Source organism: Podarcis raffonei, chromosome 13, assembly GCF_027172205.1.
Source record: "Podarcis raffonei isolate rPodRaf1 chromosome 13, rPodRaf1.pri, whole genome shotgun sequence".
NCBI classification, from domain to species: Eukaryota; Metazoa; Chordata; class Lepidosauria; order Squamata; family Lacertidae; genus Podarcis; species Podarcis raffonei.
The window spans coordinates 39,388,476-39,412,674 of record NC_070614.1 but is presented as its reverse complement, the minus strand read 5'-3'; the positions used below and the strand labels follow the sequence as shown (position 1 = coordinate 39,412,674).

The window sequence follows — 24,199 nt, the reverse complement described above, 5'->3', positions numbered from 1 at the left end:
AGTCTTCTATCCCTGCGACTGATGCCTTCCCGTTTACTGTTAATGTGTAAGAAGGAAGAAAATAAAGCATCAAAAATAACCAGGAATTTCCACCTTCAATTAAACTAAAGAAAGTATTTAACTGATAATTATTTTGTAGACCTCATGTGATCTTCGTGGACTTGAAGAAAAGTACAACCCATACAAGAAGGTGTGCGAGAGGTAGCACTGTAAGGAAAAAAGGAATCAGCTAGAATTTCAATAAATTTCTCCCCCAAGCCGTTTTGTGTATCCAATAACCAGAAAAGTGCTGAAATAATTTCTCATACATTGCTTCTGTAATCGTTAAAATGATGTTGTGAGGTTGGCTTTTCTTTTTCATTTGTATACTGCCCACCATCTGAAAATCTCTGGTGGTTCACAACAAAAATAAAAGATAAAAAACCCCACAAAATATAAGATAAAAACAAAAACCAGCAATGCTCCGCTCCCTGCCACACACAGCAAAGGTCTGGTTGTAGAGAAATGTAATGAAGGCACCAGGCGGACCTCCCTGGGGAGAGCAAACAGACAAGAAGGCCTGTTCTTGTATTGCCAGTCACCCTCCAGGTCTCTCATGGAGGAGGCACACGAAGAAGGGCCTTGGAAGATGATCACAGGGTCTGGGTCTGAGCATATGGGAAGAGGTGGTCTTTGGGGTATTGTGGTCCAGTATCAGGACTTTGAATTAGGCCCAGAAACTAATTTGCAGCTAGTGCAGTCAAGCCAGGATCAGTGTCATGCTCAAACGGTCTTGCCCTGGTGAGCAACCTGGATGCTGAATTCTGCACCAGTTGAAGCGTCCAAACCCATCTTCAGAGGCAACCCCACGTATAGCTCATTGCAGTAATCTAATCTAGTGGTTACCAGAGCATAGACAGCGGTAGTTGGGCTAATATTTTTGACAAATGGATAAATTGAGATGAGGCTATGACTGCAATCCTAATCCTGTTTATCTAAGAGTAAATCCCATTAATTCACTAGGATTTACTTCTGAGTAGACATGGTTAGGATTGTGTTGTAAGAAATAATTGTCTAGATTTGAAGCAAGGATTCAAAGCTTGAGCTTATACCCATGGGTAAATTATTTGACTACTTAAAGAGAAATATGTATTCCTAGATGTTCCCAGGTAGTCTGATACAGCATACCAAGTGTGCATCTAGTACACAAATGTAAAGCAGTTTATAATTATTTTAGGCATAATAATAATTATATTTAGTGCTTTGCCCCAAAGGAACATAAGAATTGTAGGATGACATCTCAGGCAGAGATTCCTTGGTCCCTAAAACAGCTACAATTCACTGTGAATGGTAAAAACTTTTATATCTGAAGTTGCATGATTATGCTGGATGTAGGGTAGGGTAAGGTGGCTAACTGTGCTAGGGCTCCTGTGCCTTTAACTGCTGCCCTATATTCTTCCCCTCATTGTTGAAGTGATTGAAAAAGCAGCACCTGCTGCATTCCCTCTTTTCATGCAACTGTTAAAAAGGGAGCCCTGCCCTAAAATAATCATTGGTAATTTGCCAGCTTTTAGCAATTGGGGTTGCTAGCCTCTTTGTTTATTGAAGGAGTTATGTAACTTGAGAAGTAAATAACCAGGCAGAATTTCAGAATTTTTACAAGCTTTCATCAGACCCACCTATCCCAGCATGATATATAAAAATGCTTCTAGGTCAAGTAGAAAATCCCTTGGCGCTGTGGGTTAAACCACAGAGCCTAGGACTTGCCAATCAGCAGGTCGGTGGTTCGAATCCCTGCGAAGGGGTGAGCTCCCGTTGCTCGGTCCCTGCTCCTGCCAACCTAGCAGTTTGAAAGCACGTCAAAGTGCAAGTAGATAAATAGGTACCGCTCCGGCGGGAAGGTAAACGGCGTTTCCGTGTGCTGCTCTGGTTTGCCAGAAGTGGCTTAGTCATGCTGGCCACATGACCCAGAAGATAAACGCCGGCTCCCTTGGCCAATAAAGTGAGATGAGTGCCGCAACCCCAGAGTCGGTCACGACTGGACCTAATGGTCAGGGGTCCCTTTATCTTTACCTTTAAGTTAAGGTTACCAGACGTCCCCATTTCCCGGGTACAGTCCCCGGATTTACAAATCAGTCCCCATACAAAATCCATTGAAGTTGAAAAGTGTCTCCGGATTCATTGAAAAAAATTTGGTAACCTTACAGTAAGTCAGTCTCAAGTATCTTTATATGCGAGTGGGATTGTACAATATCTGGTAGGAAGGATATGATACCATATCTGGTAGGCCACTTCCCTCGCATGGGAATTCCCTTGTGACTTTACAGCTATGTAAAGGACAGGCTTTCAACAAGTGAAGTGTTTCCCACCACTGCTCAAACTTCAGCTGTTATTCTTCATCAGGGCCGGCTCAAGACATTTTGGCACCTGAGGCGAACCACAAAATGGTGCCTCCCCATTGCCATGGGAAAAGGAAGTAGTGAAGTTCTACATTGGGAACAAGGGTGGGAGGGAGACCCACAGCACCCCCTGTTTGTCAAGAGGCTGCTGTAGAGCGGGCATGAGGGGGCTCTGCCGTCATTGCCACCATGGGTGGTGCTTTCCTTGGATGATGGATCTGCTGCCCCATGGATCCTGCTGCCTGAGGTGGCAGACCCAAAGGAGGGCTTGTGAGAGTGGTTGGGTGCAGGGGCACCAAAGAAGGAGGTTAAAAAATGCCAGAGTGAACTGTTCTGGTGCTTTATTAAAAGAAAGTTGCAGACTTCAGCAAATCAGCCTGCCAGATCTCCCAGCCTTTACAGATATGGGACAGACACCGCAGCGAGGACATGGCTTGTCCGCACCCAAGCAAATCTGCATACATTACTTACACACAAAGTAGCACTCGTCACTTTGGCCAGGACTTCCATCACTCCACCTGACTAGGTGAAGGCATAGGTGGCAAATACCCAAATCTTACAGCTACTTCCCCTTTCTGGGCTCAGAGGTCCGCACCATAAGCCCACATATAACATCAAAGCAAGCCCATTAGCCTATAACAAAGCAAATGCATATACAGTGGTACCTCGGGTTAAGAACTTAATTCGTTCTGGAGGTCTGTTCTTAACCTGAAATTGTTCTTAACCTGAAGCACCACTTTAGTTAATGGGGCCTGCTGCTGCGCCGCCACTGCACAATTTCTGTTCTCATCCTGAAGCAAAGTTCTTAACCTGATGTAATATTTCTGGGTTAGCGGAGTCTGTAACCTGAAGCATATGTAACCTGAAGTGTATGTAACTTGAAGCGTATGTAACCCGAGGTACCACTGTATAGGAGCTCATTGCTGCAACAACTACCAATTAATTGTGGGGTTATCTCAACTACCAAGGTGGCGTTAGCAGAGCTTCCAGAACAGATCACCTTTGGATCAACACAGTGGTTGCCTCACCTTGCCTCACGGATGGGCTGGCCCTGATCCCCACCCTCTCTTTCTTTGACTGACACTGCAGTGCCCACAACCATTGTAGGCATGATGCTGAAGTTGGTTACCAGTTCCCAAACATCCAGAAGGCTGTTTTCTACAATACGGCATTGAATCCTGCCTGCTCCCAAGCTTCCCATGATAATAAGCCACTGTCAAGAGCATATTGACGTATGAATAATAGCCAAAAGATGTAGGGGGGGAATAAGGAGCTAGGAGTGCACATCCCAGAATAAGCTCCAAGCACCACAAAGTTGTGCTTCTGGGGGAGTGTCTCCTGTAAGATGGTGTTGAATTCCATCTAGCTCAAAGCTTACTTGGGGTGCAAGGGACATATATTATTACATTTTTGGGCTATTGTCCATGTGCAGACATGCACTTGGCTGTTCCTTGCACCCAGAAGATTCCTCAACATTTCATAGAAGACAGTCTCCCAGTTGTGCAGGTGCATGCTTTGTGTGGTCCCAAACGTTATCCTGAGTTGCTGGCTCTCAGTTCCTTGCTTTTTTATTGTCACATGTTATCACATATTTAGGAGTGTTGTGCAAAGATGGTCATTTTGGGCTGAGTCCAATGCTAGTCCTACTCAATGAGTAGCCTCATTGAAATGATCGCATCTAAGTTAGGGTCTGCTCTGAGCAGGATTAACATTGGTTACAACCCTTAGATGATAGAAAATCATTGCTTGTCCCAAAGGGAAGAGTCCCCTGAAAATGGAGGAATGGGGGGTCAGTATACTTACCTTGTGATTCAGTTCAGGGACATATATTTCTTTTTTAGTGTTATGAACTTTCATCAGATAAGGAACTGGGAATTAGGAAGCTACTTCAGCATGGTGAGGCAAATCTAGAACTAGGATATGAGAAGTAGGAACCAGCTTCAGCAACATAATAGTGGCTGAGATGTGTGGCCACACTTCTTTTTTGAGCAGCCCCAGTTCCGTTTGATAAGTTTGTCGTGTCTAAGAACTCCCAATATGATGATTAGGGGATACAACTACCAATGTCTCTTCTCCCCAGTCTTTCAAGGTGTGGCCCCTGCCCTTATGATTCCTTCTATGCTGTTAGGGTCATAAATTAAATTGCACCATCCATTTAGCAATCTGCTTTCCCTTTAAAAGGTTCTCTCCCACTCGCTACTTTGCTCCTCCTCTACCAGGAACCGAAAGCTTCAGGGGGAATTCCTGGCTACAAAACTCTCCAGAAAACAAGCGCTCTGTTCTGCAGTAAGTTTTCTCCTCTCGCAGATTCCGCTTCATTTTAGCTAGTAGACGTCTTCGCTTGGGATGTGCTCTGGATGCTATCCATCTAGAATCGGGAGGTTAGTTACAAAAGCAATAATCCCTTCCAAGGCTGCAGCTTGAGGAATTCGGAGTTCCTGAATCCTTCCGTCTGCCATTATCTGGAAATTTAATTTGTCTTGCTTTTTCTCCCTCCCCCCCCCCCCCAGATACCAAGTGCTGCAGCTAAGCTGTTCGAGAAGTCTAGCCTGAGATTTATATTTCCAACAACATTCAGGTCCTGTAACTTCCTGTCCTAGTCTTTTTATGTGCCTGATTGCTAAGCACTTTCCCTGTAATTGCCTGGAGACTTTGATTCTGCTCCGTGGAAGTGGGTGTGTCCCCATCCAGGCTTCTGGTTGTTGCTGTATATTGGTTTCTGCAAAATAGGGCAGGGCTGGGTTCCCTCAGTTTGTTGAAGGATTAAGTGCAGCGAAAGGCATTGGTTTTAGCACAATGTGGATACAAAGGGTGTTGCACAGTTCCTCCAAGCCCTGCCCGTGGGGGTAAGCCTGTGGGAAGGTGACTCAGAAGTCGAGGGTGTGCCCAGGGCAGCGTTTTAAACTGGAGATTTCTGTCGGGTTCATCCTATTCAGATTGCCCTCTCTTTACAACCGCTCTCAGGAGGCGAGATGGCAGCTGAATCGATAATCCGGATCCCCCCATACCACTACATCCATGTCTTGGACCAGAACTCAAATGTGACACGAGTGGAAGTGGGACCCAAGACCTATATCCGCCAAGACAATGAGAGGTGAGCAAGCCTCAAAAAAGGAGGGCAGTGGGTGGGTAGTTTCTGTTTGCCCCCTTTCCTCAGGAGGGCTCCAGTAGTGCCACAAACAGTGAGTGATGCAAGTGTTATTAATTCCCTGCAGTAGTTATGCTCCTCTTCCTGCTTCACCATTTTCTTTCTCCCACAGACATACACTTCACTTTTTAATAGTTGTTTATGAGAGGCATCGCCCGCCCTTAACCATAAGGTTTTAGGTTTTTTGTTTTTGATAAATTGGTTTCATTTATACGTAGGGGAGACCACAGTAACAGAATCATTACTTTAAAATGGCTAAAAGAGAACAATGTCAGAAAGGGCAAACCGAACTCTATAAAGTTCTTAGGTATGTTACAACAGGCATGACTGTGGAATCTTGCCTAGGCCAAAGCTTACTTCAGGTGCAAAGAACATTCACATTTCTGTATTTGCACTAGTCTGTCACCGCACAGCCCTGTTGTAGGTTTGGAAGTTATTTGCATGAAGTCAGGGAAGTGGAGAGGATCCAGTTGCACAATGGTCATGGCAATGGAGTGAGAAAGGAGAGACACGGAGAGGAAAGAAGTTGTGCTTTACAAAACTATGGGGAGGGTCTGAAGAGGGTGAGAAGGGGGAAACTTTGAGGTTTTGTTTTTTAAAGTTTTAACAGGGAGAAAAAGTGGAGATGTATACAACGCACAAGCCAAAACCAAAATGCCTTTCTCAGCTCCCTTCTTGCTGTATTCAAACTTGGTTTAAACCTCCACAACTTTCCCCTCAGTGGCCTTGCAAGACTCCGGGTATAATGAGGTCACTTTGCTAAACCTGAGCTGCCAGCAAGCTCAGATATAAGATCTCTTTCCAGCTGCAGAGAACCCACAAGTCCACAGTCCTAGCTGAGCCTTTTTTTAAAAAAAAAAGATATTTATTAAAATTTTCCATTGTAATACATTAAAAAAACAAAAAAGAAGAAACAAAAAAGTTTAAAAACACATAGAATTCACAATCCTTATTTTCAATAACATATTTCCCTGACTTCCCCACACCTCCCCCTCTTGTATTCCAATTCAAATTGTTGGTTCAACAAGTTCTTGTCCCTAATTTTTAACCTTTTTATATTTTATATTTTATATTTAGTTCATTTTGAAAAACCAATTTTGCCTTGTAAACATCAATGATTATACATCAGTGCTTATTCTTAAAACCTTTTTCTAAAGTCGGCCTAAATTCCCTTCCACGATTTCCTCAATTCTCATACAAATAACAAAACAAAGTAAAAGCAAAACAGATTATAATTATACACCCTTTGGATTCCCAAACTCCACCCCCCCCTTTCCCGGTTCCAGTCCCCAACAAGCGTCCATCAGTCAATCTACTATCAGCCTGGAGACCTCACATCCGAGGCTCTTAATTCTCTCTCAATTCCTCTCTGCCGGTTTTTTTTGATAGTCCTTGGTATTAAGCACCAAATCTCGAAGAAGCTCTAGTCCAATAGGGTCCATGTTTCTTCCAGCCAGACCTCCATACTTAAAAGTGGAGCCTGAATCTTGTTTCTTACTCCTTTCAAATCCAAATGTCTCCAAAGCTCCAACTTCCACCTTAATCAAATTTGTAATCCTTGGGTCTTCAGATCTCCACATAAGGAGATCTCTCCATTCTTCAGTCTCCAATTCAGACCAAATTTTCACCATCAAGTTCTTATTTTCCTTTGTAGCCATCATGTCAGGCCTCTGGCTCTCCTTTATCATCTGCAAAGTTACAGCTCCTCCTTCCTTTTCCTCAGGAACAACATATATCTCTTTCTTCACACTCTCAAAACTCTCAAGTTTCTCTTCTTGTCCAGCTGCATGGGCTTCCTGAGTCAATTCCTTATCAAATTCAATGGATTTGTTTACTGTTAAATCCAGAGTTGCAACATTTGTAGCCAAAACATCAATTTGGCCTTGTAGCTTTCCCAAGAGAACAAAGACTCTGTCCAATTTAGCTTGAATTTTCCCTCCTTCAGCCATTCTTGTAATGTCCCAAAACCCTCTCTAGAGGGATTTTGGTTACTTGGTATTCTTTCCAGTTCAAATCCAAAAATCAAATTAGTTTGTATCAGTTCTTCCTTGTTTTCAACAAAGCATAGTCAAATTGTAACAAATATAGCCAGCAGAAGCAGCAGAAACAAACTTCTCTTTTTCCGTCTTGACAGCTAATTTGACAGCTGTCAAACTCTTCAATACCTTCAACAGGCTCTCTCGCGGATCACTCCCGGGGGGTGGCACTTCAGCTCTCAAAATTAGCTCTTATCCTCCAGTGAAATTACTTATACTGCCAAATCGTGAAATTAATGTCTTTTGCCCAATAAAGAAGAAGAAATTCTCTCGACCTTAGTTAGCTAGTCCTTGCTTTAGATTATTTATAAGACGGGGAGACGGACTTCCTGTTTGCGCCTTCCCCGATCGTGCCTAATTCACACACAAAAAAAATTCTTTAAAAATCCAATTTCCATACTACTCACGGGTTGTTATCTTGAAGTCCAAATCACAAGAAGAAGTCAGCGCTCTCCGGCCATGGCAACGCGGCTTCACTCCGCAGGAGAAGCAGTCGACTCTCAGCACCGCGCCGCTCACCCCGTCCCCCGTTCCGAAGCCTTTAAAAAGGCTCCTTCGCAGGTCGGGGGGCCGCAAATGGTGCCCGCCGAGTCACCAGGTTCAGAGGCTTCACCGCCTGTGATTTTTAGGGGTCCCTGTGTCGCCGCAGCGGTAAGACCCTGATCCTGTGGAGCCGATTCCCTCCGGAGCTCGGAGGGAATCCGCCATTAGCCGCTGGCGCTAACCCGGAAGTCCCTAGCTGAGCCTTTTAATTCTTCCCTCCAAACCTGCTTCCCACTCCAGGATCGTGTTTGCCCCAGTGAAGATGGTGATGGTCCCCCCTCGCTATTACTGCGTCATCCTCAATCCAGTGGTCCGAGGAGCAGGTGGTGCCGTTGAGCTCAATGTCGGGGGGCAGGTGCGGCTGAGGCATGCCGACCTAGAGATCAGACTGGCTCAGGACCCTTTCCCTCTGTACCCAGGGGAAGAGCTACAGCAGGTAAGGACATGTGAGCTTCTCCTCTCCACAGTGGGGGCCCATAGCGAGGGCAAAATCAGAGGGCCATTAGATGTGGGGCACATGTGTTTGGGCCTACAGCTGTTAGCAGTGATGGTTCCATTAACCTCCATCATCACAGACAATACGTCTCTGAATAGCAATAGCTAGGATCATGAGCAGGAAAGTGCTCTTGTGCCCAGGTCTGGCTTGGGGGCTTCGCAGGGGCATGTGGTCAGCCGCTGTGAGAACAGGATCCTGGACCAGATAGGCCTTTGGCCTGATCCGGTGGGGCGTTCCTTTGAGATTCAGCACTTTGAGATTCTCCAGAGGCGTCAGAACATAAGAAGTGCCTGGTGGATCAGGCCAGTTGCCCGTTTCGTCCAGCATTCTGTTCTTACAGTGGCCAGCCGGATGCCAGTGGAAATCTTCATGTGTTAATCCAAAAGCAGGACCTGAGCACGAAGCCTTTGACTTGGGAATTGTTCCATTGCTGCTATGACTCCCTTTGCTCACTGTCTCCCCCTCCCTCTCTCCAGGGTGTTACACCTCTGCAGGTTGTCCTGCCTAACACTGCTCTGCATCTGAAAGCCCTCCTGGACTTTGAGGATGACCATGGCGGCAAATACGTTGCTGGGGATGAATGGTTGTTTGAAGGGCCTGGTAAGTAAGAATAAGCTGAAGTTCAGTTGGGGCACAAATGCTTGGTACGCAGAGTGTTCCAGGTTCAATCGTGGGCTTACCCAGTTAAAAGGAACGGGTGGGAGTTGGTGTGAAGAGCCTTCACCTGAGACTTTTGCCGGTCAGACTAGACCAGGGCTTTCCAAACTTGGTCTCCCAGTTTTGTTTTGTTTGGACTACAGTTCCCATCATCCCTGACTACTGGCCCTGCTAGCTAGGGATGATGGGATTTGTAGTCCAAAACCCAAATTTGGGGAAACGCTGAACTAGACAATAGGTGGACCCAACAGCCTGGCCTGGTGAAAGGTCAGCTGTGTGGTTTGAGGCCCACCTTCTTGTATAACATCCTTGTTGTTCATAGGCACCTACATCCCACAAAAGGAGGTCGAAGTTGTGCAGACTATCCAGGCCACCATCATTCGGCCCAACCAAGCCATAAGACTTCAGGCACGGAAAGAGTGCAAGGACAGAGAGGGCAATAAGCGCGTGACAGGTATTCCTGCCATCCCACCTGCAGTCTTGTAAGGTGTTCTGTTTCTCCAATATGACCGGCCTTGTGACTCCCTCTTCTTCACAGGTGAGGAGTGGCTGGTGAAGCGGGTTGGGGCTTACCTGCCAGGCGTGTTCGAGGAAGTAGTTGATACCGTTGACGCCTATGTCCTGACTGAAAAGGTGAGTGATGGGCTTGTTGCCCCTCGTGGTGAGTGGAGGAGGCATGTGGGTCAAGTCTCTGCTGCAGTAGCTGAGCCAGGATGTTTTGTAGGATATTGTTAAGAGTGCTCAAGGTCCATACTTTGGAGAACGGGGAATCGCAACAGCTCTGAGGGGAAAGTGATTGCTCATCAGCTACCTCTTGGCTCTCCAGCCTAGGCACTTACAGTTGATTACCCTGCAGGTGGTTGAAAATATAATATTTTCAGAGTCAGAGCAAAAAGTGGGTGGGACAGCTTTTATTTTTGCCCCCCTCTGCTTCTCCCTCCCTGCTCAGTAGGCTGCCAGGGAAGAGGCCAATACATTTTGCCAGAGCTCTGAACTGACCACCTGCAAAGTTGTTTTTTTTAAAAATATATAATTCAGCTTAGGGCCATGTAAAATTAGGCAAAGGGCCTCAGATGGCTCACTTGTGCTCCAGCCCAGTGGTTCCCAATTAGCTAAGTACTGATGACCCCCTGTTTTTCAAAAGCCAAGCTGTTAAATAGTTCCTTTAAACAGCCTACCTAGACCATTCCCCATGCTCAGGGGTAGGCAACCTAAGGCACGGGGGCCGGATGCGGCCCAATTGCCTTCTCAATCCGGCCCACGGGTGGTCTGGGAATCAGCATGTTTTTACATGAGTAGAATGTGTCCTTTTATTTAAAATGCATCTCTGGGTTATTTGTGGGGCATAGGAATTCGTTTATTATTATTATTTTCAAAATATAGTCCGGCCCACCACATGTTCTGAGGGACGGTGGACCGGCCCACGGCGGGAAAAGGTTGCTGACCCCTGCCCATGCTGCAGTTGGCGTGGCCACCCGTTGGTGACCACATGAACTGCAGAACATGATGGCACCTTAGGTTTTTATGTATATAGGAAGATATATACAGTCTATGCATGTGTGCGGGGGGGGGGGACAGAATTTAAAATGGTCAAAAAGCCATGGAATGGATCACAGATTTTTTTTTTAAAAAAGCACATGTTCATTAATCTAGATAAAACCTGAGTTGTTACATAACTTCATCAGACTGAAGTTACGTATCTTTTTCCCCCTAATGCATCTGAATATTATTGAAGTATGATGGTACGGTATCACAGCTGGCTAGTAGAAAGTGATTGGCTACCACAGCCAGCCAGAATGACTAGTTGTGTGTGTGGAGGTCACTTGTATGAAAAGTACCGTATTTTTCGCACCATAGGACGCACTTTTTCCCCTCCAAAAATGAAGGGGAAATGTGTGTGCGTCCTATGGTGCAAATGCAAGCTTTCGCTGAGGCCTGGAGAGCGAGAGGCATCGGTGCGCACCGACCCCTCTCGCTCTCCAGGCTTCAGGAAGCTATCCACAAGCCTTGCAAGCCCGGCGGGAGTTCCCGCGGGCTCACAAGGCTTGCGGGCAGCAGCCTGCAGCCCCGGCGAGTGTCCGCAAGCCTTGCGCACCCGGCGGGAGCGCGCGAGGCCTGGGGCGGCAGCCTGTCGCCCGAAGCACGGGGAGCCCTCCGGAGGGCTCCCCGTGCTTCGGGCGAGTGTCCGCAAGCCTTGTGCGCCCAGCGGGAGGTCCCGACGGCCGCGTGAGGCTTGGGGCGGCAGCCTGCCGCCCAAAGCACGCGGAGCCCTCCGGGGGGCTCCCCGTGCTTCGGGCGAGTGTCTGCAAGCCTTGCGCGCCCGGCGGGAGGTCCCGCGAGCGCGTGAGGCTTGGGGCGGCAGCCTGTCACCCGAAGCACGCGGAGCCCTCCGGAGGGCTCTCCGTGCTTCGGGCGAGTGTCTGCAAGCCTTGCGCGCCCGGCGGGAGGTCCCGACGGGCGCGCGAGGCTTGGGGCGGCAGCCTGTCACCCGAAGCACGGGGAGCCCTCCGGAGGGTGCCCCGTGCTTCGGGCGAGTGTTTGCAAGCCTTGCGCGCCCGGCGGGAGGTCCCGACGGGCGCACGAGGCTTGGGGCGGCAGCCTGTCACCCGAAGCACGGGGAGCCCTCCGGAGGGTGCCCCGTGCTTCGGGCGAGTGTTCGCAAGTCTTGCGCGCCCGGCGGGAGTTCCCGCCGGGCGCGCAAGACTTGGGGCGGCAGCCTGCAGCCCGAAGCATGCGGAGCCCTCCGGAGGGTGCCCTGTGCTTCGGGCACGTGTGCGCAAGGCTTGGGGCGGCAGCCGCGGCTGGGGGGGGGAATAAATTTTTTTTATTCATTTCCCCCCCCCCAAAAAAATGAGGTGCGTCCTATGGGCCGGTGCGCCCTATAGAACGAAAAATACGGTATGTGGAAAAACAATGGTGGCTTTCCCCACAAATTCATGCCATTGTCTTTTTTTCCCTTCCCTCCTCATAGAAAGCGCTGCACCTCCGGGCCTCAAAGACGTTCCGGGACTCCCAGGGTGTTACCCGGAAGACAGGAGAAGAGTGGCTGGTCACCATGGCTGACACCGAGGCCCACATCCCCGATGTTTATGAGGAAGTCCTGGGTGTTGTTGATATTACCACCCTGAACAGCTGCCAGTACTGCGTGGTTTGTGACCCAGTCGGAGCAGATGGCAAACCCCAGCTGGGACAGAAGAAGGTGATCAAGGTATGTGCCCAAACTCACGTAGCACAGAGGACTTTGGGGGCACAGTACTTCAAACCTCAGAAAGCACCATGGGAGTTTCACACTAGTGATTACGGCCAATCTCCTTACGCTGTAGGAGGTTGAATCTATTTATCTGTACAGTGGTACCTCAGGTTAAGTACTTAATTCGTTCCAGAGGTTTGTTCTTAACCTGAAGCACCACTTTAGCTAATGGGGCCTACTGCTGCTGCCGCGCTGCTGGAGCACAATTTCTGTTCTCATCCTGAAGCAAAGTTCCTAACCTGTAGCACTATTTCTGGGTTAGCGGAGTCTGTAACCTGAAGTGTATGTAACCTGAAGCGTATGTAACCTGAGGTACCACTGTATATTGATATTAGGCAGGGGCCTGCTAAAAACTTCATTGTTTCACCAAGTCCAGGCATCTAACTTTAGCATGTGATATGTGGTTTTAGTGAGTACAAGTGTTTTATAATGATGTGTGTGTGTTTTTGTGGTATTTTTAAATTATTGCTTTAGACTGTCTCGCATCACTTAGGAGGTCTTTTGTTCTAGTAAGTGGTATATACATTTTGTAAAATAGAATCGCCACATTTCTCAAGCTGGCTGCAGAGCCGCCCCCTGCCTCCCTCTCTGATTTTCTCCAACCCTCATTGCTGTTTCCGCAGGGGGAGATATCGTTCTTCCTGCAGCCTGGAGAGTGGCTGGAGCAGGGCATCCAAGATGTTTACATCCTTTCGGAAGAAGAGGGCCTCCTGCTCCGTGCCCTTCGCCCCTTGGAAGAAACAAATGAGGTAGGAGGACCTGAGCTTGCAGTGGGGGCAGGTCCGCTGGAGCACATGGGGCGCTGCTGCCCCATTGCGTGGACCGCCAGCCCAATCAGTCCAGGGGGTGGCCCTGGCTGTCAGCAGCCTCCTCTTTAGTCTCGGCAGCAACAGCAGGTTGGGGGACAAAACTAGAATTCCTTGGCTCTGGCCTCCCTGCCTTCTGCCCTCCCAGTGCTAATCGGCACCGGCCACCCCTGTGAGCTTGTGCTTGCGCCAGGGTAAAAGGCGTGTGGCTTCAACGCAGGTGGGCACGGGAGCCATTTCCCCCTGTTGTCTTTCTCCCTCGCACCCAGGACGGAGAGGAGGTTACGCACAAGCCGGGTGACCGTTGGCTGATCCGGGGGCCCCTGGAGTACGTGCCGCCGACTGAGGTGGAAGTTCTGGAGCGGCGCCACTCCATCCCGCTGGCTGAGAACGAGGGCATCTATGTGCGGGATATCAAGACGGGGAAGGTGAGTGGAGCAGGCAAGACAGCGGTTACCGGATATCAGCTGCTCCTGGAGAAGCCTCTACGCAGTGCAGCCTAAACACACCAATTAGCAGCACCCTTGAGACACACACACCTCCAGAGGTCACTGCTAACAAAAGTATCGTGGCACTCAGGACACAGTTTGTGTATTTGTGTACATTATTTATTAACCGTCCTTCAGTTGAAGCTTAAGAGCAGGCCTCTCTCTCTCTCACTCTCTCACACACACACGTGTAAAAGATATCATATGACTTCTATTCTGGTGCCTTGGTTGTGGTCCTTTGCAGGGATTAGAGAGAGAGTCCCTTGAATATGATCCTCGGCTAGAAGCAATGCTGAAGGTCGTTTTCCACTGGCAGGAGACCCCAGTAAAATGTCCCTCCAGCAATCCAGCTGTTTCACTGGAGAGGGTGCCAGGAAAGAGCCCCCTGTGACACTCCTGGAGGGACTGTGTTCAAGTCAAAGGGTTCCAGGGTCAGATTTTCCCAGCTCTTTCTGAGCTTATTGGGGCAGCTGAACCGAAGCTCGCTCTCTGATCACCAGAAAGTGCACAACCCCCTCAGAAAACTTTAAGGAATTAGAGGCATTTCTCTTGGCATGGAGGTTGCACACCGTTGGAAAAGCTAGGACAGGTTTTTCCAGAAAGGTTGGTTGGCCCATGTATGGTCAGTTGTACTTCCTGAGTGCCATAGGGTTACTCAACACTATAGAGGGTTGTCAGAGGTCCTTCGAGAAGGAACCATTATGAGGAATTGTGGTTCCTTTCTTATGCTCTGTAACAGAATGTGCCTCAAACCAGCCCACTAGTTTCTCCTTTCACACGATGGGGAAGACTACTGCTCTCAAGGCAAGACATTCGCTACTTGATGTAACACCCTCTCCAGTTAAGAGTGCCTAATTGGGTTCCTTTCCTATGTCGTTATTTTTTTCCAATAGATTGAGAAAAAAGTATACTTTCCAATGCTTAGTATGTTTGTTGGTTATTTGTTCCTTGCTTTTGTACTTGCTCCCCTCTCCCAAATAATAAAAATGAATTGCCAGAAAGAAAGAAAAAGGATTTGAAAGAAAGAAGCCATTTTGTTTGCTAGGCTGCATAAAGTGAAGATATAATATTCCAGGTTATTCTGGTAGGCTTTTCAGCCAGTGATGTTATTGCAGTATATTCCAATCTATTGTACCAGAGCTCAGCATAGTTCCTGACTGCGCTCTCTCTCTCTCTCTCTCTCTCTCTCTCTCTCTCTCTCTCTCTCTCAATCTCTCTCTCTCTCTCTCTGTCTCTCTGTCTCTCTGTCTCTCTCTGTCTCTCTCTCTCTCTCTCTCTCTTTCTCTCACAGGTCCGAGCTGTAATTGGCCACACTTACATGCTGTCTCAGGATGAGGAGCTGTGGGAGAAGGAGCTTCCGCCCCACGTGGAGGCCTTGTTGACTATCGGAAGGGACGCTGTTGTTGATCGTTCCAGGGATACATCTGAAGGGGGCACTGGGGCGGCCCGTGACCGGACTCGGGTCGTGACCTACCACGTCCCCCACAATGCCGCAGTGCAAGTGTACGACTACAAGGAGCGGAAGTCCAGGTGAGAGGACCAATGAGGGAGTGTGAGATTTCCCTCCACCCTTGGAAGAAAGCTAAACGTGAAATGTGAGGGGAGCAGTATGTTATTTGAGGGTCTTGCTTAACTCAGTAGTTGGGAAGCCCATGTTCTTCCATTACGTCGTTGGACTACAACTCCCATTGTTCCTGTTCCTTGGCCTTGCTGGGCTGGAGCTGGTGGGACTTGGGTGCCCGCTGACCACAAATTCCCCCACCCCTGGCTTACATTTGGGAATGAATTTCAGGAATTTGTGGCCTCTGACCCGACAGGAAGCCTTTCCTCCTTAATCGTAGGTGGAGGGGTTGCTGGTCTCTTCTGCGGGAGTTTCCCACAAGGCAAAGCATCGCCCTGAGAAGCTCTGAGTGAGCTTTTTCTTGGCAACGGCTGATGGTGGAATGAAGCCTTAGCAGCCCCACCCTCCCAATTTGAACTTGCTCCTCTAAGCCCCCTTCCCCTTGCCTGAGAAGGGTGGCTCCTCAAAGAGCCAACCCTTTGGCCTGAAGGCGGCAGGCATTCCTGCTTTGTTTTGTGGCCTCTCGCCTGGCATTCTCCCTGTGGCAGACTCTTCAGGTGAACTGGGCTTGGAGGAAGGCACCTGTAAGGGGTTCTGCAGGCCCCTGGCTAGCAACCTCTGGTTCTGTATCGGGAAACCTTGGCCAGTGACATGGCAGCCCTAGTTTCTGCTAGTTCCACCTGCTCTGTCTCTGCCCTTGTTCCAAGAGCCTTGGCACCAAAAGCAGATGGTGTGACCAAGGTTTCTTCCAGGCGAGCTGTCTTGTTCATTTTTCTTTCATTCACCCGCATCCTTTTGTGTTCATATCCCGCCTTTCCTTCAAGGAACTCGAGATAGCATCCATGGCTCTTGCACATGTGCACACACACATTTTAATTTAATTTAATTTAATTTTTGCTGCAACCCTGCAATGTAGGTTAGGTTGAGAGCTCGTTCCTAGCTTAATGTTTCCCAGTGAGCTTTTGAGAGCATGGTTGCCTTACAGCGGGTTTATTCTGCCCAGGATGGGCAGGCAAAGCTATATTGAACCTTCTAAGGGCTTCTGTGAGGCCCACAGGCTCCTTGGAGAGTTTCTCTAGAAGATTAGAATTAATGAAAGGAAGCCACTAATGAAAGGACCTCCTAACATGGGATCAGGTGTTTTCAAAACTAGGGGTGATTCATCACTCATCCTACTCTTAATAGGAAGCCGCAAAACGAGTGGAAACATTTTATGAACCTTGTGGGAGACCTTTTCTGAACAGGACTTCCTCTTGAGTAAGCATTTTGAAATGACTGAGGTCATAAAGATAGGCATCGCTGGTCAGTTCTGCGCTGCTCTAAATGCTTTGCGAAATCCCTCTTTTAACTCCACTTCTTTTGTGGAAAATCAATGTCTTAGCGGGACTAAATGAGTTTAGGGTGGATGGCAGTTCTGTCCTGGTTGAGCAGTGTCTTGGGAACACCTGCGATGTAGGCGGGCTGTGAAGATCTGTGCTGGTGGAGGTGCCACGTTCCTTTCAAGAGTTCATTTCCAAGTCGGATGGAAATGAAGTTTAACGCCCCCCCCTTTTATTCCCCCTCAGGGTGGTTTTTGGGCCAGAACTTGTGCTTCTGGGTCCAGATGAACAGTTCACGGTGCTCAGCCTGTCGGGGGGCCGACCCAAGCGCCCCCATGCTCGCCGCGCCCTCTGCCTCCTCCTGGGACCGGATTTCTGCACTGATGTTGTCACCATTGAAACGGCTGACCATGCCCGCCTGCAGCTGCAGCTGGCTTACAACTGGTGAGTTGGAGACTACTGCTGAAGGGAGGCTGAAGGGAGACCCTCAGGTGGGCCAGGAGGGGGTTGTGCTGGGGGGTGGGGACATGTTGATAACAGTATGGAGGGCTGAAAGTACAGTGGTACCTTGGGTTACAGACGCTTCAGGTTACAGACTCCGCTAACCCAGAAATAGTACCTCGGGTTAAGAACTTTACCTCAGGATGAGAACAGAAATCGTGTGGTGGCAGTGGGAGGCCCCGTTAGCTAAAGTGGTACCTCAGGTTAAGAACAGTTTCAGGTTAAGAATGGACCTCCAGAACAAATTAAGTTCTTAACCAGAGGTACCACTGTATGTACAGAACTGAGTATTTTTGTTTCTTTTTTATGTTATCTATAACTCTTCCAGTGCATGCAGGCATACACTGTGTACCTTATTCCCCTCCAGAATTCATATGTTTTTTTGAAGCCTCTGGGTTAGCTCAGTTGGTAAAGTATGAGACTCTTAATCTCGGGGTTCTGGGTTCAAGCCCCACATTGGGTGAAAGAATCCTGCATTGCAGGGGTTGGGCCAGGTGACCCCTGAGGTGCCTTCCAACTCCATAATTCTATGAAATAAAACAGGCTGGGGAAAGACGCATGTGTCACCCAGGTGTCTTTACAGTTCACGTGTAAAGCAAACGTGGGATGTATTTCTTTTTTAAATGAGAAAGAACACATGATGGAGTGAGGGGCAACCCGCCCCTCGCTCCCCAGATTTATTCTCCACCTTCCCTCATTGTGCTCTATAGTATTTAAGCCATTTCTCCCACTCCTCTGGCTCAGTTCCAGCATGGCAGACAGGCTGGAAGGAAACTGGCCAGAAAAAAACTACTTCACGCAGCAAGACTGCAGCAAAGTGTGTTGTGTGTGCCAGGGGGAGGCTGTCGTTTCCACCCCTCACTCATTCCTGGTCTGGGTGGGTAGGTGGGTGTGTTTTGAAATAGACCCAGACCCACTTATGTTTGTGTTTCTGCCCTTTTACTTACATATCTCCACTGCGTTTTATTTGGCACAAAGTAATTTTTTAGCAGGATCACAATGGATAAAATGTGAGTTGGAGGGAAGGAATGAGGTGGGGCCGTGGGAGGTCAGGTCAAGTTGGCTAAGAGTTGTGGGAGATGACAGATAACAGTATCTGTCAGCGAAGACAAGTGTGTTTTGCTTAAGTCCCGTTCCATAAGTACTGGAAGACGGTGCTGCCAAGGCAGGCAGGCTCTCTGAACCTTGACTGCACACTGCTGCTGTCATGTATTTTTTTTATTTGTTTATACAACTGAGGACTATCAAGTATATCCACCAATTTCCCCCCTCAGGCACTTTGAGATCCCCTCTGCTGCTGAAGCTTCCCGCCTGTTTAGTGTCCTAGATTTTGTGGGTGACGCCTGCAAGACCCTGGCCTCTCGTATCCGGGGGGCAGTGGCTGCCGTCACCTTTGACGACTTCCATAAGGTGAGCTGTGTTTTCCCCCTTGACTTTCTGTCACTTGGAGGGCACAAATACTTATATGTCTCTATTTTTTCCCCTTTCTGTTTGGAAAAAAAATAAAATTCCTTAGTCCTGTATTCATCAATATCCATGGCCAGGCCAATATATTTTGCTGCCTAAGGCAAAGTGGCAGGTCTTGGTTTTGCATTGTCATTTCCCCAGTTCATTATACTAATGCGTTCGCTGGCGCAGAAGCTGTGAAATGCTATTTCTTACTGGAAATAAATGTTGCCAGAACTCAAACCGCCTGATCTGTGCTGCCGTGTTTGGCTTCGATGGGGAAGGGACCATGCGCGGCTCCCTCCGCTTCGCCCCCAACGGCCTTGTCATCAGCAGCATTGACATCCAGAGCGTGGAGCCCGTGGACCAGAGGACGCGAGATGCCCTCCAGAAAAGCGTCCAGCTGGCTATCGAGATCACCACCAACTCTCAGGAGGCAGCTGCCAAGTAGGGAACCTCTCCGGGGGGGTGGGGGGTGGGACCCTCAAGCCGACACTTCCCCAGCTATGCTCCAATCCATGTGACACTTCCTTGGCCAAAGCATTGCCTGGTCCCTCCTCCTCCTCTTTGGCCTGTTATTCCTGTTCCCCTATTAGGACAAAATGTCCATGAAACAACCATCTGTCCAGAATTCTGACTCTGGAGCATCATGCTACATGCAGTGTCATTTTGGAAAATCCTTAGAAATCATGCTAGTTGCTTTTTTAAAAAAAAACAAAACCCAATGTAATTCATAGCGACTTAAGACAACATGAAAACCACCCTAAAAATAAAACAGAAAAATCTAAAACTCATTCCTTTTATAAAAAGGCAGGACTGTTTTCTATATCCAGTCTGTGCACACACATCCAGTATTTTGCATGTACATGGCATGTAGATTTCAAAATCCTGTACCAAATTAAAGCTGATCTTTATGGCCACCAGGAATTACACAGTTATCGCTCTCTTTCCATCCAAGATTAGCTCCCAGAGTAGCTCTCAATTAAAACTCACGCAAGTGGTACAATAAAATTAGGGATTTGGGAGGGGATGAGCTCTTCGGTCCAGACCCCGGGCTCTGCTCTGCTCTCATTCAAAGACAAGCAGCCCTCTCTGCTGGGCAGACGAAACAGCTGTCCACACCCCTCTCGTGTCCTGTTGCTTGTTCTGCTTTAGCTAGCTGTGAGAAGAGGCAAGGAGCTAAACACGGCTCTGCAACCACTGGAAATCTGATTCGGGCATCTCTCTGGCTTCTGAAATTTCAGCAGGTCATTGAGGTGCCACACTTTCAAGCATGTCTTGGCAGCTGCATGGGCAGTTTAAGGCTTCCCAAGCTCCTTTCTTGACTCCATCCAAGTGTCCACATCTATTGCTTTCAAAACATCCAAGCCCCACAAGGAGTTTTTCCTATTCACTCGCCCCTCTCCATCTTCCAGACCCTTCCACAAGTGGCAAGCGGTCTCTCCCACCCCCTTTCCCTTTCAGACCACCAGAGCTTCAGACCAAGAGAGGAGGGCGGCAACTTTTTTGCAGGCCTTCAAATGGATGAATCTCTGCCCTGCCCACTCTGACCTTCTGTTTTTTCCTTCTCTGACACCATTTTCTTTCCCCCACATCTCAGGCATGAAGCAGAGAGGCTGGAGCAAGAGGCTCGTGGGCGTCTTGAGCGGCAGAAAATCCTTGACCAGGCCGAGGCTGAACGAGCCCGGAAGGAGCTGCTGGAGCTGGAAGCACTGAGGTGAGCGAGTCAGGATTGAGAAGGGGCCAACCCCGAAGTGGCCCGGAGCGTCGCATGGGCCCAGCGGCAGATAACGCCCAGGGGGGCTTCACCTTCCCTCACTCCTCTCCCCACAGCACAGCGGTCGAGAGCACCGGGGCGGCAAAGGCCGAAGCCCAGTCACGGGCAGAAGCTGCCCGGATTGAAGGTGAAGGGGCAGTACTGCAGGCCAAGCTGAAGGCCGAAGCTACAGCCATAGAGACGGTGAGCTCCTCTGTGTCCTCTTGCAGTTCTCTCCTAGTCTTGCCTTCCTCTTGGCGCCAGACAGTGGTGGCTCTCCTGTTCCCCTCTCTACCACAGTGCAGTGGTACCTTGGTTCTCAAACTTAATCCATTCTGGGAGTCCGTTTGACTCCCGAAACCGTTCAAAAACTAAAGCGTGGCTTCCAATTGGCTGCAGAAGCTTCCTGCACTCAATCGGAAGCCACGTCTGCAAACCGGAACACTTCCAGGGTTGCGGCATTCAGGAGCCGATTTGTTCGCCAGCTAAGCCGTTCAGGAACCAAGGTACCACTGTGTCGTGGGCTGCTGGGAAAACTCATCTGAAAACGTATGTTGACTACTATAATTTCTTCTTTTTTGTGTTCTTTTTTTTTTAAATCTCCAAAGCATTTGTCACTAAACAGTTTTTTATACATACATAGTTTCTTCTTGACTTCCTATCCCTTCTTTCCTGATGTTTGTTTTTTAACTCCTTTTAATTAACTGTTTCGATAATCCACGGCTTATATTTCAAATCCTGCCTACGACTTCATGTATGGGTGATAATTTGATAGATAAATCCATCCGTGATCTCATTTCCTCCTTAAACACTTCGTCATTATGCCCTTGTAATTTAGCAGTCAATTCGCCATTTTCCCAACTGCTATAATTTCCCTCCCAACTGTCAGAAGCTTGCTTACTCTCTTCCTTTCTGTGCTTAACTCATAACTGCACCTTTAGCCTAATAATAGCGTTGTTTTGGTTCTCTGTTTTGTTAGCACAGTTCTCTAGCGCTTGCCAGGTTTGGGGCATTTTGCTGCAATAGTGGATTTTTTTGCACGGAGATATAGTTGAGTTGGACGGCATGCTGAGATCCATTTCAGCTCTAGCATTCTACCCTTGTCTGAGTGGAATTAAAAATTCCTGATTAAGAAAATGTTTCTCAATCAATACATCAAGAACACTACACTTGAGAACACCTGACCTGGAGACTTTTAAAATTCCATGGCTCAGCTATTCCAGGAGCCTTTGGCTCGGTGGCTCCTTCGGTGAGCCCTAGGCCCTGGCAGCTGCCCAAATTTGTTTAGAAGAAATGACGGCTGTAATTAGTGGCACGTTTGAATTTTTAAATACATTGACTGAATCCAGAAGTGCCTTTCTCAATACAAAAGCCATCTTCCTCTTGTCGAAGTGGTGCCTCTCTTTATACCCTTGTCTCCAGGACATTGGGAAAGAAAAGTGGAAAATAATAATAATAAATGCTTTTCCTTTGGTGTAAAGCTCTTCCATCATTGGAAGTATGAGACCCAGCTATCAAGACTGCATGCCACACGCTGCTCTGCTTCTAGGCTCTTGTGCAGATGTTTTAACGTAGAGCTGGCTTAAAAACTGTGGCCCTCCAGATGTTGGTGAATTCCTAACTCAAGCTACCTTGAGTCCTGCCAGGGGGAAAAGCGAGGTATAGATAAATCTACAATAATATATAATAATTGGCCACCCTGGTCAATGGCAAGGAATGGTGGGAGTTGTAATCCAAGTCCATCTGCTCCTGGTTTAAGGAACTGTGCTAGTGGACTGCTTTTGCTTCCACTCAGATGTTTGGATCCAAACCAATGTGTCCTCCTAGGTGCAATGTTTATTTCAGAAAAACAACCCAAACCCTTTTATGCCGGTTGTCCTTGTCCCATGTGCTGAGCATGTTGCACACTCTCTTCCCCACCATCCCTTGCAGGAGTCAGAACTGAAGCGCCTGGACCGAGCGCGAGAGCAGGAGCTGCGCTTCTGCAAGACTCAGGCCGAGCTGGACGTGGCTCGGGCGGAGGCTCTGGCCGCTGTTGAAGTGAAGAAATTTGAGGCTGTGATAAATGCGCTGGGGGCCAGCACTATCCGTGACATTGCTGTGGCCGGCCCAGAGATGCAGGTGAGAAGCGAGGAGAGGAGAGAGGGTTCTGGAGCAATAGGGAGGGGTTCTTTAGAAGTGTGTCACTTTTATCGGGGAAGGAGCCGTAGCTCAGTGGCAAAGCTTGTGCTTGGTCCCAGTTCTATCCCTGCTGGCGGCTTCCGTTAGAAAGGATCTGGCAACAGGTGATGGCCTGCCAGGTGGAGTAGAAGATAACTGAGCTTTTTCTAAAGCAAGTAACTTGACCTGGCCTAATGACTTGAGGGATGTGGGGGGCAAAACAGAACTTGAGTGTTAGCAACAAAGAATCCTAAGAGATTGCTATGTTTTGGCCAAGGGGATTGACGAATTATCTCACTAATCTTGGGCAAGGTCCAAGGGTGGTCGCGGAGCAGATCCAGGCATTCTTGGAGGAAAATGATTTTCTAGATCCTTTTCAGTAGGGGTTCAGGTCTGGTTTTGGCACAGAAACTGCTTTGGTTGCTCTGTATGATGACCTCTGTTGGGAGAGAGACAGGGAAAATGCGTCCCTGTTAATTCCCCTCGACGTCTCAGTGGCTCTCAATACCATCGACCACTGTATCCTTCTGGAGTTAGGAGCGGGTAGCCCTGAGTGCCCAGCTGCACCCCTATCTGCAGAGGGGTAGCCTAAGTTTGGTTGTCTGTGCTCTGGTAACCTCTAGATTAGATTACTGCAAGACATTATATGTAGGGCTGCCTCTGAAGATGGTTTGGAAATTTCAACTGGTGCAGAATTTGGCAGCCAGGCTGCTCACCTGGGCAAGATGATTTGAGCGTATTACACTGATCATGGCCTGACTGCACTGGCTGCCAATGAGTTTCCAGGCCTAATTCAAAGTGCTGGTTTTGACCTTTAAAGCTTTAAATGGCTCAGGACTACCTCTCCCCATATGACCCAACCTGGACCCTGCAATCATCCTCTGAGGCCTTTCTTCATGTGACTCCTCCATGAGATGTCTGGAGGGTGGCCATTTCTGTGGTGGCTCCCCATTTGTGGAATGTCCTCTCCAGGGAAGCTTGCCTGGTGCCTTCATTACATATCTTTAGGCACCAGGTGAAGATGTTTCTCTTTAACTAGGCCTTTGGCTGATTGATGTTCTATGCCTTTCAAAATGTGTTAGTGGGAGGGGGGGTTATTGGTTTTTGTTATTTTATTTTATATCCTCATTTTATATTTTTAGGTTGTGCCCTGTGATCTTTGGATGAAGGGTGGTATACAGATTTAATTATATTATTATTAATAAAATAAATTATCTTCCATGCAGGCAAAACTACTCCAGGGCCTGGGCATTCAATCCACACTCATCACAGATGGTTCTTCCCCTATCAACCTTTTCACAGCTGCAGGAGGATTGTTGGGGATTTTGCCCAAGCCTTCTGAGACCTGATAGATCCTGGAGATGGATGCTTCCCTTCCGAATGAGAGCTTTCTTTAAGTACCTTTGCAAACAACATAGAATGTAATCATTTTCCCAGGCCATCGGAGCCTCCTTTGAATGTGCCTTTTTTTTTTGTACAAGTATACAATAAACACTAAAGCAATCTATTCCATGTAATCTCCTTACTCATTTAAAGTATGGAGTTGTCTTCTTGTGGGAACATTGATCCTGGGTTTGTTGGGGGTGGGTGGGAAGAATCTTGGCTTTAAAGTGAAGGAGGGAGTGTTGGTCAGAGATGGGAGGCACATCCATTG

General features: G+C 48.2%; 1 protein-coding gene across 12 annotated transcripts in view; it reads left to right on the top strand.

The window, feature by feature from the left end:
- MVP (major vault protein) overlaps nucleotides 1–24,052 on the top strand; it is a 28,110-nt gene extending 4,058 nt beyond the window's left edge. For 5 of the 12 annotated variants that reach the window (XM_053363497.1, XM_053363495.1, XM_053363493.1 and 2 more), the window contains exons 2-18: nucleotides 4,889–4,956; nucleotides 5,343–5,472; nucleotides 8,346–8,541; nucleotides 9,078–9,201; nucleotides 9,581–9,712; nucleotides 9,797–9,891; nucleotides 12,230–12,466; nucleotides 13,132–13,257; nucleotides 13,584–13,742; nucleotides 15,094–15,332; nucleotides 16,929–17,126; nucleotides 18,458–18,593; nucleotides 18,865–19,076; nucleotides 20,230–20,346; nucleotides 20,463–20,589; nucleotides 22,318–22,506; nucleotides 23,772–24,052. In XM_053363497.1, coding sequence (XP_053219472.1) covers nucleotides 5,351–5,472; nucleotides 8,346–8,541; nucleotides 9,078–9,201; nucleotides 9,581–9,712; nucleotides 9,797–9,891; nucleotides 12,230–12,466; nucleotides 13,132–13,257; nucleotides 13,584–13,742; nucleotides 15,094–15,332; nucleotides 16,929–17,126; nucleotides 18,458–18,593; nucleotides 18,865–19,076; nucleotides 20,230–20,346; nucleotides 20,463–20,589; nucleotides 22,318–22,506; nucleotides 23,772–23,894 — 2,532 coding nt within the window. In that variant the 5' untranslated portion in view covers nucleotides 4,889–4,956; nucleotides 5,343–5,350 and the 3' untranslated portion in view covers nucleotides 23,895–24,052. Of the gene's footprint in view, nucleotides 1–4,180; nucleotides 4,760–4,888; nucleotides 4,957–5,314; nucleotides 5,473–8,345; nucleotides 8,542–9,077; nucleotides 9,202–9,580; nucleotides 9,713–9,796; nucleotides 9,892–12,229; nucleotides 12,467–13,131; nucleotides 13,258–13,583; nucleotides 13,743–15,093; nucleotides 15,333–16,928; nucleotides 17,127–18,457; nucleotides 18,594–18,864; nucleotides 19,077–20,229; nucleotides 20,347–20,462; nucleotides 20,590–22,317; nucleotides 22,507–23,771 lie in introns of those variants that run through there. The other 7 variants (XM_053363502.1, XM_053363501.1, XM_053363500.1 and 4 more) reach the window with 5 other exon arrangements.
- The last annotated feature ends 147 nt before the right edge of the window (nucleotides 24,053–24,199 follow it).